The sequence below is a fragment of the Branchiostoma belcheri genome, unplaced genomic scaffold (genome assembly GCF_001625305.1).
Source record: "Branchiostoma belcheri isolate BF01 breed outbred unplaced genomic scaffold, Haploidv18h27 scaffold2, whole genome shotgun sequence".
NCBI lineage: Eukaryota > Metazoa > Chordata > Leptocardii > Amphioxiformes > Branchiostomatidae > Branchiostoma > Branchiostoma belcheri.
The window spans coordinates 2966810-2981498 of NW_017803490.1; the positions used below are offsets into that span (position 1 = coordinate 2966810).

The window sequence follows — 14689 nt, forward strand, 5'->3', positions numbered from 1 at the left end:
TTCTCTCTCCCTTCCTCTCTCTCCTCCTCTCTCCCCCTCCCTCTCTGTCTCTCTCCCTCTCTCCCTCTCCTCTCTCTCTCGTTCTCTCGTTCTCTCGCTCTCTCTCTCTCTCCCTAGCTCTCTCCAGCTCTCTCTCTCCCTCTCTAGCTCTCTCTCCTTCTGTTATATCATCATCATCCACTGTGTTCTGCGTCTACAGTCGTGTGGGTATGTCCTGTAGCCGCATTCAGTCTTTCTTCATCTCTTTCCACCGTGTCTTCTGCCTCGCGAGCTCTCTAAGCTCCTTGAGTTTCTTTTCTTCTGTTATATACATGTGTATAATGGTCATACGTGTGTGTGTGTGTGTGTGTGTTTCAGTGTGTGTATGTGTCTGTGTGTCTGTGTGTGTGTAGTACGTACGTATGTGAGTGTTTGTATGTGACACCTGAACTGATAGTTATACAAAATCCCCTATATGATTAGTTACAGCTATAATTTTCCCAACGCTACCCACAACGTCACCTATCGAGACTTTGTTGAAGCACATCCAGTGGCCAACCGGACCCAGATCAAGTGTGACCGGGGGTACGAGCACGACACGTCCGAATACAAGAGCACTGTCGTTACCGACGTAAGATGCATATGTGTCTCCCTCCTAAAATTTTTAAATGTTATTCTAAAAGGTATTTCTGCTGGCAGGCATGAATGAGAAAAACGTTTTAGCATTCAAAAGTGTTGCTCTGCATTAATGCACGGTAGTCCAATCCAGATTCTAAACCTTGCCTTTATTCTGTCTATACACCTCAGCACTGAACGGAAAGTACATGTACGTTGTATAAAGCTAACTTCAACTCTCGCGAGGTTTTAGGTAAGATTTCACGAGACTTCGATCGCCTGCCATATTAATAATGTATTGATAACAATAAGGCATAGGAGGCATTATACATTTGTATCGAAAGACAGACATTTGAAGTTCTGCATAGCTATACAAGCCAAATCTCTTGACGTAAATACGACAATAATTGCTCAGATGAGTCCCTATAAGAATACACTTGTTTGTCTGCAGTGGGACCTTGTCTGTGACAGCAGTTGGAAAGTGAGCATGGCGAAGTCTGTGTGGTTCGCTGGGTTCATGGTTGGAGCCGTGTTTGGCGGGCATGTGGCAGACAGGTCAGTCTGTCCTTGGTCTGATAGTTAGTCTCCACCAAACTCTTTTGCAGGCTGAACAAACTGTAGAAATCGGCAAATTGGGCCCTATATGGCCGGCCAACTCCCCTGGCCAGGTACATTCTTTTTATAGGCCGATCTCTACTACGCATACACATGCATTAATTCAACCTGCAAAGGAGTCTGGTGGACACTAGAGTCTAGTCCAGTGGACTCCAGTCTAGAAGAAATCGAATCTGTATTCCGCCGTATTCCGGTGTATCCCAGGTATTCCGGTGTTTACCGGGGCCACGGTAAGTAGAAGAATCTGAAAGGCTTGCAAACGTCACTAACTAGCCGCAAAATGGCCAGACTGACCACAATGTTCAAAGTCCTGCACAACACCATCTCTGTCCCCCACACCTCGTGTCTTGTCCCGGCAGCTCGATGCTCCCGCCGCACTAATCACGCTTTAAAGCTGCAGACCATCGCGAGTAAGAACAACTATTACAGGCTCTCGTTCTTCCCTCGCACCATCAAGGAGTGGAATGAACTTGAGCCCAGTGTGGCGGAGGCGAAGTCCATCTCCCAGTTCAAAGCTGAGCTGGGACGGGCTTCGCTGCATTGAGCTGCTTCCCGGTCCTTGTACATATGTAAATACGTGTAACACTAGCACCACTGATTTCACTTGTCCTGTCCTTGCACTTGTCCATGTCCACCCCTACCTTACCCTTTGTTTGCACTTTGCACACAGTATTAATGCGCAGCTGCTAGTAATCTTCTCTTTAGAAGGCTAAGCAGTATCAAAGATGATGATGATGAACTATTATAATATGTCTTAAACAAAACTCTTTTCCTGAATACACATCTGTACCATCTGTACCAGGTATGCTGTCTTCCACATTCACTTCCTAAAAATTATATTTAACTTGACAATCATCAAGCAGGATAATGCTTCCAATGATCGTGATTTACTAGTATGAAAATTACCCAATTCATCGTATAAGTGTTATTTCAATGTCGTTAAAGTTTGTCAGTTTATAAGTTGTCTTAATGTGTTTTGATAACCTGCATGATTCTAAGACCCATTAAACTCTAAGCAATGTCACTGATAACCATCTGTTCCTGTTTTGGGCGACGCCACAAAGATGGGGCCGTAGACCCGTGCTGCTGGCTTCCCTGGTCGGTATCTGTGTGTCCGGTATCGTCTGCGCTTTCTCGCCAAACTACGCTGCCTTCATAGCCTTCCGCTTCTTCATAGCCACAAGTACCATGGTCACCTTTCTGGCTGCTTTTGTGATGAGTAAGAAAAAATTCTTCTTATAGTAAAAACGATAACAACAATGGTATAAAATACAACGTATGGCAAAGAATTTCAGGACACTAATATACCCTGAAGAATACTTTGTAGTAGGGGGCACTTGTACAGTTTTTTTGGTTGAATTTCTAACACTTTTAATATGAAAATTATTATGTACCGTCCTATATAAAAATGCATGGATTGACTTGTCACATATTAGTACACGGTGACATGCATGTAAGTATAGTGCATTTTCGACTCAGGAGCCTTAACCTCTGACATTACCGGCAAGCTGTGAGGTGGCTTATTGGTACCACATAACGTCCTTCCTTATAATAAACCCCTCAAACTTTTCCCAGTACAAGAGCTGGTTTCCGCCGACAAACGCAGTTTTACAGGGATGGTCTTTTGGATCTTCGCCGCTCTCGCGCAAGCAATTCTCGCCGCGATCGCCTACTTCATACGGACCTGGAAATGGCTTCAAGTCGTCATCACTGTGCCGACACTCCTCTTCATCTCTTTCTGGTGGTAAGTTTGTTTTCAATATTCTTTGAAAATGTTGTCTATTGTGGGGTTTTGTCAGTTGTTCCTTACGTTGGCTTTGGGTGGGAATTGACAAAAAAGTCATACTCATACGCATCGTGAAATGTATGTTTCCATGGCTCTGCTGTAGGATGATGGATTGATGATTTAGGAAAATGATTGACATCAGAATAACCTAAGGGAAAATATATTTTGTATTGCGTGTGGATGCACTCAGCATTTAGAAAACAGCTCATGCTCCCTTGCTACCACGGGCACTTCAGGCAGCAAAGTTGGAACTTTAATATCCAGCATTTTCTACCAAACGTTGTATTTTACTTTAAAGATACATGTATCGTTAATCCAATCTGCAGGCTTATCCCCGAGTCCCCACGTTGGCTGATCTCAAGAAGTCGTCACAAAGAAGCGGCGGCCATTTTGCGGAAAGGCGCGACGGTTGCCAAGGTTACGCTACCAGACGAAGTTTTCCATGACAACATTCCTTTGACCCAGGTGATAAATGTTCTCTACTTAAAATGATGTTAAAAATTTGTTCCAACGAAGTAAGGGACTGTCTTACTGCTGCCTACCTCAGAACTTACGAAAACCGTACGGATACGTGGCGTCAGCGATTGGTCAAAAAGAGCCACTAAGTCGATACCGCCCGCCGGCTCTATTGAATGATGGTTGGTAAAACTTGGTATGCCCTGATGAAGACGGCAGGCGATATCAACTTCCGGGCGTTTTGGCCAATTGCTGACGCCATTGAAGAGTCGGTAAAGTACTAAATTCATATCATTTGGTTTTTGTCTTTAAGACGGAGGATAAAGATCAGAAGAAGACGAAAGAGAAGGTCTACACGTTTATCGATCTGTTCAGAACCCCGAACCTTCGGAAGTGGACTCTCAATATCTTCTTTCTCTGGTCAGTGAAACGCTTTAAAGTTTGACTTTTTTCGCTCATAATGTTCATATATAGATCATTATATTCATACATAGACCATAATGTTTATATATAGGTCATAATATTCATACATAGATCATAATGTTTATATATAGATCATCTTTTGAAAATTTAACGTCGTGTATTCTACTTCTGCAGGATCGTGAACACCCTGGTGTATTATGGGATATCCCTGAACCTCTCCGCCCTGAGCGGAAATGTTTACCTCAACTTCGCCATTTCCGGTCTCATCGAGATCCCGGCCAACCTCCTCCCGATCTTCCTCCTCAATAAGTAGGTTGAAATCATAATAAAATGTTGAACTTTATTCCAACACAAAGAGTACACAGAGATCAAATTTTCAACGACCACTGTCGCCTTCATCAGGATAATGTATGACCAATCACTTCAAAGCTAAATCTCGCGAAAGTTACGGTTACAGACACGTGACCTTATTCACACGAGACTTAACGGATACGTGACGTTAGCAATTGATCAAAAGTGCCAATGAGTTCATATCGTCCACCGTCGCAATCCAGCCGTCACAGATGGCTTCTCCTATACCTGATTCTGTCCTTGCAGGTTCGGCCGACGCTGGCCTCTGTGTGCGCTGCTTCTGGCTGGTGGTGTTGCCTGTATTGTGGCCTTCTTCATCCCCAAACGTGCGTATGGTTTCATCTCTACAAAAACAAACAAACAAACAAACAAATTTCCTTGCTTGACTTTTCTTATTGCAAGATCTAGTAGTCATAGTCATATCTTGGCTATAAAGGCCTGTGCTTTTCACAATTAACCACAAGGTCCACAAATATACCATCATCAGTCTTATTTCTGATACGTCGCAGACCTTGGCTGGATGACCACGACCCTGGCTATGATCGGGAAGTTCTGCATCACCGCTTCCTTCGGCGTGACGTACGTCTTCTCGGCAGAGATATTCCCCACAGTTGTCAGGTATGGAGTCTTCTCTTCTTAAGGTTGCTTAAGGTGTTGGTGTTGCCCGAAAACCTTAACGACACAAAGCTCTGTCATGACCTTGCTAAAAGGTATGTCAAAAATCGTATGGCAAATGTGCCTTAAACTTCAACTTGAACAAGGTACGTTTAATATGTTGTCATTTTCCATGCAAATCCCAGGCAAATCGGCATGGGTATGTCCTCCATGAGCGCTCGCGTCGGAGGTATAGCCGCCCCGTTCGTGAATTTGCTAGGCCGTCATTGGGCGCCGATGCCTTACGTCATCTTCGGAGGAACGTCGATCGCCGCCGGACTGCTGACGCTGCTGCTACCGGAAACGGCTGGAAGGAAACTTCCGGCTACCATCGAAGAGGGAGAAAACTTTGGAAAAGGGGAAGGCATTGTGAACGAGGAATGATGAAAACAAAGTGGAATCATACGAAAGCCCACAAGGACATTTCGTAGCCTCTGCTAAAATACCATTTGTAGCCTCTGAGGCCTAGGCTACCAAACATGTTCCTATGGGCCTTCGTACAATCTCCTTGGTACAATCAAGAAGGTTGACCAGCTCTAACTTGGGTGCTTCTACTTTATAGTATATACTAACATTGCGACATAAATTGCAATCGCGTCACCTATTGATAACTCATAGTACTGCAAGCTTGACACTGTCTGATATGTGATGAATCATCCTGCATTTGCCTGCAAATGCTGCCTTTCTAATTTGATTCCTACATTCTGCTCCCAAATAGAAATATAATACTTAATCTTAGCGATGGCATCACTGGGTTCTGAGATTGTTTCAAAGGCTTAAACCTAATCAGATTTACCAAAAGCCTTTCCAGAAATAGATTTGACACTAACTGTTCTCTGACGCCATACCTGATTAGCATTGGGTTCGAGTCTGAAAGGCCATGTGGACGCACGAACAATCCTCGGCGGTGATATATTTCAAATTTCCGTGAGAACTTCCCAATAGTAAGTACGGCTTTTCTTTCACCGTGGTCTTACGTCACTAAATAAGTAATGGCTATGTCATCTGACACGCTACAAGTTCGTAATCAGGTTCATGGATTGGTGTAGGTGGGTTTTTTGAAAAGATAAGAAAGATATATTATATCTATTTTTTATATATTCCAACATGTAATCACAAGACGTGGTGACGGCACACTCAAGTTTTTTTCAACTTATATCAATGCCACCACCAACACAGGGGACAATACAGTACTCATTTTCACCTGTACTATAGGTGAAGGTACTGTAGTATTGTACTGTATTTCCCCTTACGTTTCCAGTAAGTACTGTACATGTATGTCTTTTTGTGTTTATCTTTAACTTGGTCTTTCTAGGCCACTATGACGATGTCAACTAACACGTGGATGAGTAGGGATAAGAGAGGGTTAAAGGGATTTGTTGAGAGCAAAGATTGAATAGACTGTTCGACTAAAGCTATTATATATATATATATATTTATGTATGGATATAAAGAGAAATCAGAAAATATTGTTTGTAATCCATAGACAAATGGATAAAGGCCAGTATTGACAGTAATTCTGTCTATTCGTATTTTATCAATAGTATTTGTAGTGTTATAATAGTGCGCAAGTAGCTAAATGAGAAGGGCTCAATACTGCTTTTGGGAGGTTTCTTTCCCCGACCCCCCTCCCCCTCCACAAAACACACACATGGTAAAAGTTGACCTCTTTCCCCTTCAGTTGTTCCATTTTTCCACCGCAAATGATTTCAACGAAAAGACAGGTCATGATGTCAGGGTGATTTCTGAGTAGAGAGGCGGGCAGTTGGACCGGTCCACCCGACCAGCATACGGTGACACCGGGTTTATCTGTCAAACTTAATTCACTCATGCAAATTAACATGATATATCTGACATGTGGTTAGTAAAACCAGGCCTTTCTACGGGAATACGGATCGTAGAATTCGGCAAAAAAGTTACTAAAATTGACCAAGGGAGTCCGGCCGCGGGGAGGTAGTTTCTTTCCCTCCGGCCAGTCAAACCTACAAGGCGGCCAAACTCCCCCTGGCAATTATTCTCCTATATATAGCCAGCTTAGTTAGTCTGGTAGAGACTAGCTAGTAATGCCGGTTGTACTGTGTAAATTAATATTGACAGATTTGGATTCCGTTTTTGGCATTAGTGGAAGACGAAACCCCCCCTCCCTAAATAATGTTTACAATCCACAGAATGGAAAGGCCTGGAAAGCCTGAGTGTATTCTTTTCGCATTCAACAAAACATCATAGAAAACATGTTTCCTTTATACGTGGCTTGTATAAGTGTCTCAATTTATCGTATGATAGTTTTCAACGTGTACAAAATTTCGGGACAACTTTGAAGCTAAATTCTCTATAATACCTCGCAACAACAATGTCTCGGGATTTGACATAAAGGCCAGGAATATCTTTCGCAAAGTATGATCCGGATTTAATCTTAGTTCTCTTAACAATACTATTATGTTTCTGTGACCGGCCACGGCCTACCCATGTTAACCTTTACCTTTTTTTTCACACCCGAATGGTCTAACATTCAACCTTCAAAATGTCACATTACACTCGGATAATTAAATGCGAACAAGGCAGGGTTCTGATTTAAACGATTAGCGCTAATTACTGCATTACGATTGAAGGTGAGCTCGAGATTTTTGATGCTCCCCTTGGTCTGTTTTGTACATTGTGTGTTCCCTTGTTAAGTGAGTGTTGACGTAAATGTTACGGGGGTTACACCATAATTGTGTTAACTCACGCATGTAGGAACACACGTATGCAGGGAGATGCCATTCGCACATAGGGGACGTAACTTAACTTCCGTGGAAATGAAACAAAAGAAATGTAAAACTACGCGTTACATAAAACATAAAAGTTATCAAGAACTTAACGAAGTAACTTTTGATGATAGGGTGTTGGTTCATAGGCACGGGTATTTGGCGCCCCCGAAATATAATGGACTGTTCTACCACCCCGCCCCCTCCGTAAAACCAGTGTGGTAGCAACTTTTTCAGTTCATTACGCACGAGTGCGCGCACTTCGTGGCAAGTGGAGTCTACGAAATGGGTTTCGGGAAGGGGTTCTTGCCTATTTACGAGTCAAGGCAAACCCCCACCAAGTGTCTTAATACTTCTTCTCCCCTCATATCAAGAAATTCGAGCTCTAGAAATCTTACAAAGAAATTGAGAGACTCACTTTAAAGTAATACTTCATTTTCACTCATTTGACCTTTAGTGACATTTAGTACAGTGTCTCCTAAACCCCCTATCATATCCTCTAATTGTCGCGGTTATAACTTGTTGGCCAATCTTCCACACACGACTTGCCGCTGAAGGATTTTCCCATGATATGCGGGGGTGTTGTGTATACAGGCGGCCCCCTAGTCTCTGTGTTTTTATTCCCAGTACAGTGTCAGTATCGGTTGGAAGAACATCGTACGGACAGTGCGCCTTGTCTTCACCTGGTCTTCAGCATGACGCAATATGTGCGTGACAAGAACGTCTACCCTGTGATCGTATAACGTGATTTCTTCTGAGCCTTCTAACCTTTCCCCCCTCCCCCTTTTACTCCAGTGAGTTTCATGTGTCCTCGTGGCGCTGCTTCAAGGACAGTCCGTCTATTGTATTGACCAGACGACTTGTACCTGTACAGCCCCGGGTACCGGCACGGTGTGGTCAGTCCTGATCTTATCCAGACCCGATAACAACAGTTACAGCTGTACACAGCCGAGCAGAACGCCCTGCATATTGAGTCTAACGTCGTAAGTAGAGTCGCCATCCATTTGTCACCGGTGTATCACGGTGTCTTCAGGTGATTTGTGACTGGCGTGCAGCAATGGCGACGACAGAGACTGAGCAGGCGGAAACGCCGCTTCTTGGTGGATTTCTGTCGTGCGGGATTTGCGGAGCATCCAAGGAGAAAGAACTGAAGGCGTCGCCATGCCTGCACCTGTTCTGTCAGGACTGTCTGCGAGAGAAGGCAGGAGAAGACGGGACGTTCTCGTGCCCAAGGTGTAAGAAATCTGTGTCTCTCCCAGCCGGTGGGGTTAACGACCTCCCAGACAGCCTGTGGGTCCATGACGTCAGGCGGGCGCTGGAGAGCAGGCCGGCCGCGCCGCCAGACTCGCCCGAAGCCATCAGGGAAGGCTGCGAACACCCCGTGGAAAACGCTCGAATCTTCTGCGACAACTGCGACAAGGCTATCTGCGAGGACTGCGTCCAAGAACCGAACCCGCACAAGGGTCACCAGGTGCGTCTACTCAGCGACGCCATCAAGCAGAAACAAGGAGAAGTGCAGACAGTGATATCGTCGTGTCTGGTGGGCGTTTCCAACGGCGGGGCGACGCTGAACAAGTTAGACGCCTCCGACAAGAGTCTTCGCGCCAGGAGAGACAAACTTATCCAGGAGATTGAGCGGGAAGCGCAGATTTTGATTGACAGAATAGTTGCACGGCGTGAGAGACTCGGGGCAGACGTCGAGTCCAAGTATAACGAAAAAAGTCGCCTCCTTCAGGAGAAGAGATCGGAGACGATAGAAACCGTCGCACATCTGCTTCACGCGGTAGAAAAGGCTGAGACGTCTTGTAAGGAGGACAACTACTTGAGACTATCCGGGGCGAAGTCGGACATGATTCACCTGAGCCAGAGGCTGACACATGTTACAGGTAGGACGGTTTCTCACGTGTCGCTTCCACTAATAGCAGCACTTAACTTAATAGTCTTTTGCATCCTTTTGGGACAGTTGTCACTACTGTCCAGTAGAACTATAGCCTAGGTGTCTGGAATTAAAACAGCTAGTCTTTTTTCCCCTTCAGTGGCTTTGCAGTAGTCATCAATGCTAAAAGGGGCTGAAAAGAGCTTTATCTTGTTTATGAGGCTGACATATTCGTCGTTCGACAGCTCTAAGACCAGCAAATTAAACTAAGGGCATTCACCCGACAGAAGAGGCTGTCGTAGATTCTAGTCGACAGTCGGATCCGTCATTATTATCTTGCTAAAAATCTAGATCTTTCGCCACAAAATGGCCAAGGTTGTAACTGGCGTTGTTCTATTTTTATCCCTACAGCCGAGATTGACCTTGACGCCTTTGACCTTGGCTTGAAGTTCACGTCTAGAGGTATTCCCGAGGACGGGGTGTTCCGAATTGGGCGTGTGGAGGAGCTGCCGGTCATCCGTCGGGTCAGTTCGGACAGTTCCGACAGTCGGGACGATGGTCTGGTCGACGCTAGACCGAGAAACGGAGTCGCCGTAAACGGCAACAACAACGGGGAGAGGAACGGGGAGGCTGAACACTCGGACGAGGCGGTGCTGGCAGAGTGTCAGGAGGAGCAGTGCCGCACATCGGACCGGTCTGTGATGGTGGGACGGGCAGGGACGAAACAGGAACAGTTCAACCACCCGTGCGGACTCGCCGTCTCCGAAGACGACGTCATCTTCGTCGCCGACACCGACAACAAGCGGATCCAGGTGCTGAACAGCGGCGGGGAGTTCGTGCGCGTCATGCCGACCCTCAGCAAGACGTGGCTCGGCAGGAACACGGAGCACGCCCCGGTCTGGGTCGCCATCGGCGCCGAGGGAAACCTGTACGTCACCTACCGGCGGAAACCCGGCGTCGACGTGTTCCAGGAGGACGGCGCCTTCGTGACGTCATTCGCGCGAAACGTCAAGTCCAGCCGGATCGCGATCAGCCCGCTGGACGGTCACGTGGTGGTGGCCTCAGAGAGCGGGATCCGGATCTTCACGTCGGACGGGCAGGCGCAGAAGATGTTCTCCGGCCCGGCGTTCCTGGGAGGGGTGGCCGTGAGCCCGCAGGGGGACATCCTGGTGTCGGACAGGCGGGAACACTGCGTCAAGGTCTACAGGTGAGACATACGTCATCTCCAAGCAGAGGTTGGGAGGAAAGCTTTTTTATGTGTGGTGCACTGGGCATATAGCGTGGGATTAAAACAATTTGGCGGTAATTTAGATATTGCACAAAGCTGTTAATGGCTTAAATTACTCCATGGCAATATTCTATTATACAAACGTGATTGTATACCTTATATTCGTCTTTGTCGTCATAGCGGCGTTACTATTATAAAACATGTAGTAAGTTCTACTACATTGTCTTTTGTTACTCGCTTTGCTTTATTGAAAAGATCAACACATTGAAGTTATGAAACAAATTTGAACGGTAATTTCCAATACAAGAAATCGGACTTGAACTCGACGTAATCCACATGGTAATTTTAAAAGTTCTTTAGATCAGACCAGTCTGGTTAAAATCTATAGAAGTTCAATTTTCCTAGAAGCGCTTTTAGTACATATTATTCGTTACTGCACATACTCTATGTTAAACTCAGGTTCTTGTCTTGTTCCCCAGACCTGACGGTAAGCTACAGAGGACGCTGAGCGGCTGGGGAGAGAAGAAGGGCCAGTGTTACTCCCCGCGGGGAGTGTGTGTGGACCGGCGCGGGAACGTCATCGTGGCGGACCGGGACAACGGCCGGGTGCAGATGTTCAACTCTAGCGGCAAGTTCCTCAGGGTGCTGGGGACGAGAGCGGACGGGCTGGACCGGCCGGAAGAGGTGGCGTTGCTAAGCGACGGTCGAATCGTCGTTCTGGACTCCGTGCACCAGTGTCTGTTCGTCATCACTCCATAGATGGGCTATCTGCTTGTATAATCATGTTTGGTAATATTGGAAACTGATCTTAGTTTGAGGGGACTAAGACCATAGCCTCTACCAGGCTTCGGGAGGCGGCCGGAATAGAGAGAGTGGGATAATAAAAATCCCAGTATGAACGATGTCTTAGTAGCCTCTACCAGGCTTCGGAAGGCTGCTGGAAAGAGTATAAATTGTCCAAATAGACAGGTAACATGCCAGGGGAGTTGGTTCACTAGATAGCACAGTTTGCCACAAACATTACTATCTAGTGGACCAACTCCCCCGGCATGTTATCTTTCTCTACTAGGCCGATTTCTACTCTTTCCAGCCGCCTTCCGAAGCCTGGTAGAGGCTACTGAGACCCCGTTCATACCGTGGCGGGATTTTTTCTTATCCGACTTATTATCCTTCTGTGTAATGTATGCACATTGGTGCTGTTAGAAATGAAAACTAAAGTTTCGATAGGTATTATTTGCTACATTTGTACTTTGTCATCGTATCATGTTATATTGCTTCTAGGTTTGAAAATACATTGTTAGAATTTAGGAAAGCGGAGCGGAATATAGTTTGAACAAGGCGAATAGAATCCATCCCTTCCTGTATATTGTTAGGTTGCATTATACATATGTAGCTATTAGATTACTTGAGGAATGTTCTGTTTAGAAATTAAATACTGAGTATAAGTGTTATTCTGAAAGACTTATGAACTAAATTGAATTGTGTAGAAATTTTAAGAACAGTGCAGAAGATGTAACTGTATAGACGGAAAATATGTAGCAAATGTGCACGATCCGTTACACTGATGGATATCGTAGAGTTTGAATTTTGCTGTAAGAGTCTATTATTTGCGATATTCTAACATGCTTCTTGAGCTAAAATACGGCTGTTTTGTTTTTATTTCTGACAACATACTAGTACCTTCTATTGAAACACATGCGAGTCGGGCTAGGTTGTGAGACGTTGTGGGACCGGCATTTCTATAGCCTCCGACCTCCGTTGCAGGCGTTCCGCGAGTGGTTGACGTTTTTTTTGGGTGGGTGGGTGTGTGTGTGTGGTGGGGTGTGGGTGGGTTNTCAAGACACACACACACACACACACACACACACACACACACACACACACACACACACACACACACACACACACACACACACACACACACACACACACACACACAAATGTTTTAAAGCACCCGAAACGATTTCAGGGCAGTAAAACTGAATTTTCAGTTTAAAATCGTCGATAAAGAGACACGATTAGTCGAAAATCGAAGAAATATGATACAAGATTATAGACGTATTCCTAGAGGCGTTTATCGCAATGTTTGTCACCTACTAGCTAGAAAACGTTCTTGTCGGAACCATAAGATGAATGGGTCATACAAAGATCATTTTGTTTTGAAAAAAAATTATAAGGTGTGTTTTCCTCCTAAATTTATAAAGTTAAACGAAGTGGATAGTTTGAGAACTAAGCCATAATTAAATCATCGTATTTTTCAGGCCTGCATGTGTGATGATTGCCTATTGGCCTATCGTTAATCTTATGTTAACTTGATTATTGAATTCAAATTTTGCTCATGATTTACAGGTGACACAGGCACATGTGCGTGAAACACGCATTTCCAAGATGGCGAGTGTACATGCATGGACGGGAAGAACGAGGGGGTAAAAATTCCGCCCAGGAAGACGCGCCACGTCCGCTTTTGAGGTAAGCTGTACTTTAATTTGTCGTAGATACTCTCCGGAGTATTATAGGTAAATCTCCCTTAAGTTAAATGAAGCAAAAAGACAGAATTTCGAAGATAAGTTGAGGCAACTGCCCCCACGAGTTAACGCTGCACTAAGTTAAGTAACCGCTGGTGGCGCATTTGTGCCGGCACATGTAGTCCAGTGAATATGTATCTGCATGGAGGTCCATGGTATCTGCATGCAGAGGAGGATAAAAAAGCAATTAGCACCGTATCCACCAATTCTTTGAACAAGGGTCAATCAATTACTATTCTATGAGGGTGAAATCAGTGATCCTGAAGTAGGAAAAAAAAAGAATACCGGATAAAAACTCTGGTATACGGGTACTACAGGCAGTTGGTCAAGCCTGATCTTCAAGGTATGAATGGTGCTCTATGTCGATCTAGATCTCTTCTTTCGTTTAAAGAAAGTTTGACAGATTCTTTGATATCAATCGCTGTAATCATAATGAGGTATCCCTGTATTTTAAAGCGTGAATAACCTATACAGAGACGCGAGGCCAACCAAATGTCAACCCGTATTGGTAAACAGCACACCTCTGCCTTAAGAGCTGCAGTTTGTAAATAAACCGCTGAGGGGCGCTAAACAGTGCACACCTGTGACCTCTGACCTCAATAGCTTTGGTTGAAACGTGGTTTGTGTTGTTGCCCTGTGCGTTTTGGTCAAAGTCTATGTAAAACCAAAGTGTTCCAAGGCCAAGAGCAGACAGGAGGGACACGATAATTCCGTTTGCGGCAGAGGATGACATGGACAAGGTGATAGATCATTCGGAAGGAGAGGAGACAGACGACCGGCAATTTCGAGTGGGGAGGGGGGCGGTAACAGAGTTGTTTTAAAATGTATCAAAGATCATATCCAGGATAATGATATACTTCATATAGTACCAGGAAGGTAAATTTGTCGGTAGAAAAGACACAAAGAATCCACCATAGGTTTTTAGGGCTGTGAGACAGGCGTTATTTTGGTCTGGAACAGGTCAGCATTTTTTTATGCATTAATAGTTGAACGTGGCTATATACACTCCCGGAGTGTATATAAAATCTATTTGTCTTTTATATACACTCCAGGAGTGTATATAAAATCTATTTGTCTTTTATATACACTCCGGGAGTGTATATAAAATCTATTTGTCTTTTATATACACTCCCGGTGTGTATATAAGATCTATTTGTCTTTTATATACACTCCCGGAAAGTTGATAGGGCATTCGAATGATCTGTCGCCGGTGCGAAGACCGCGCGATCGGCTGTGTTATCCGGAGTCACCAAAGGGACCGGGGCGAACCCCGGGTTGGTCTTGGTCTGATAAATGCACGCCAGACCGTGAGGTCGGCGCTTCTTCCGCATGTATTAGCTCTAGAATTACCACAGTTATCCATGTAGGATGTGACGATCAAAGGAACCATAACTGATTTAATGAGCCATTCGCAGTTTCACTGAGACAGTTTAAACT

General features: G+C 44.9%; 2 protein-coding genes across 2 annotated transcripts in view; both read left to right on the plus strand.

Annotated features, from left to right (window-relative positions):
• LOC109468693 (organic cation transporter protein-like) overlaps positions 1 to 5812 on the plus strand; it is a 6565-nt gene extending 753 nt beyond the window's left edge. The window contains exons 3-12 of the mRNA XM_019767009.1: positions 463 to 610; positions 1046 to 1149; positions 2316 to 2428; positions 2785 to 2953; positions 3322 to 3460; positions 3771 to 3871; positions 4049 to 4183; positions 4472 to 4551; positions 4735 to 4843; positions 5026 to 5812. Of these exons, the coding sequence (XP_019622568.1) occupies positions 463 to 610; positions 1046 to 1149; positions 2316 to 2428; positions 2785 to 2953; positions 3322 to 3460; positions 3771 to 3871; positions 4049 to 4183; positions 4472 to 4551; positions 4735 to 4843; positions 5026 to 5263 (1336 nt within the window). The 3' untranslated portion in view covers positions 5264 to 5812. The remainder of the gene's footprint in view (positions 1 to 462; positions 611 to 1045; positions 1150 to 2315; positions 2429 to 2784; positions 2954 to 3321; positions 3461 to 3770; positions 3872 to 4048; positions 4184 to 4471; positions 4552 to 4734; positions 4844 to 5025) is intronic.
• Positions 5813 to 8108: 2296 nt separating this feature from the next.
• Positions 8109 to 11487, plus strand: LOC109469038 (tripartite motif-containing protein 3-like). The gene is made up of 3 exons (XM_019767429.1): positions 8109 to 9509; positions 9911 to 10706; positions 11207 to 11487. The coding sequence occupies exons 1-3, from the start codon at positions 8681 to 8683 to the stop codon at positions 11484 to 11486; spliced, it is 1905 nt and encodes a 634-aa protein (XP_019622988.1). The 5' UTR covers positions 8109 to 8680; the 3' UTR covers position 11487.
• Positions 11488 to 14689: the final 3202 nt, after the last annotated feature.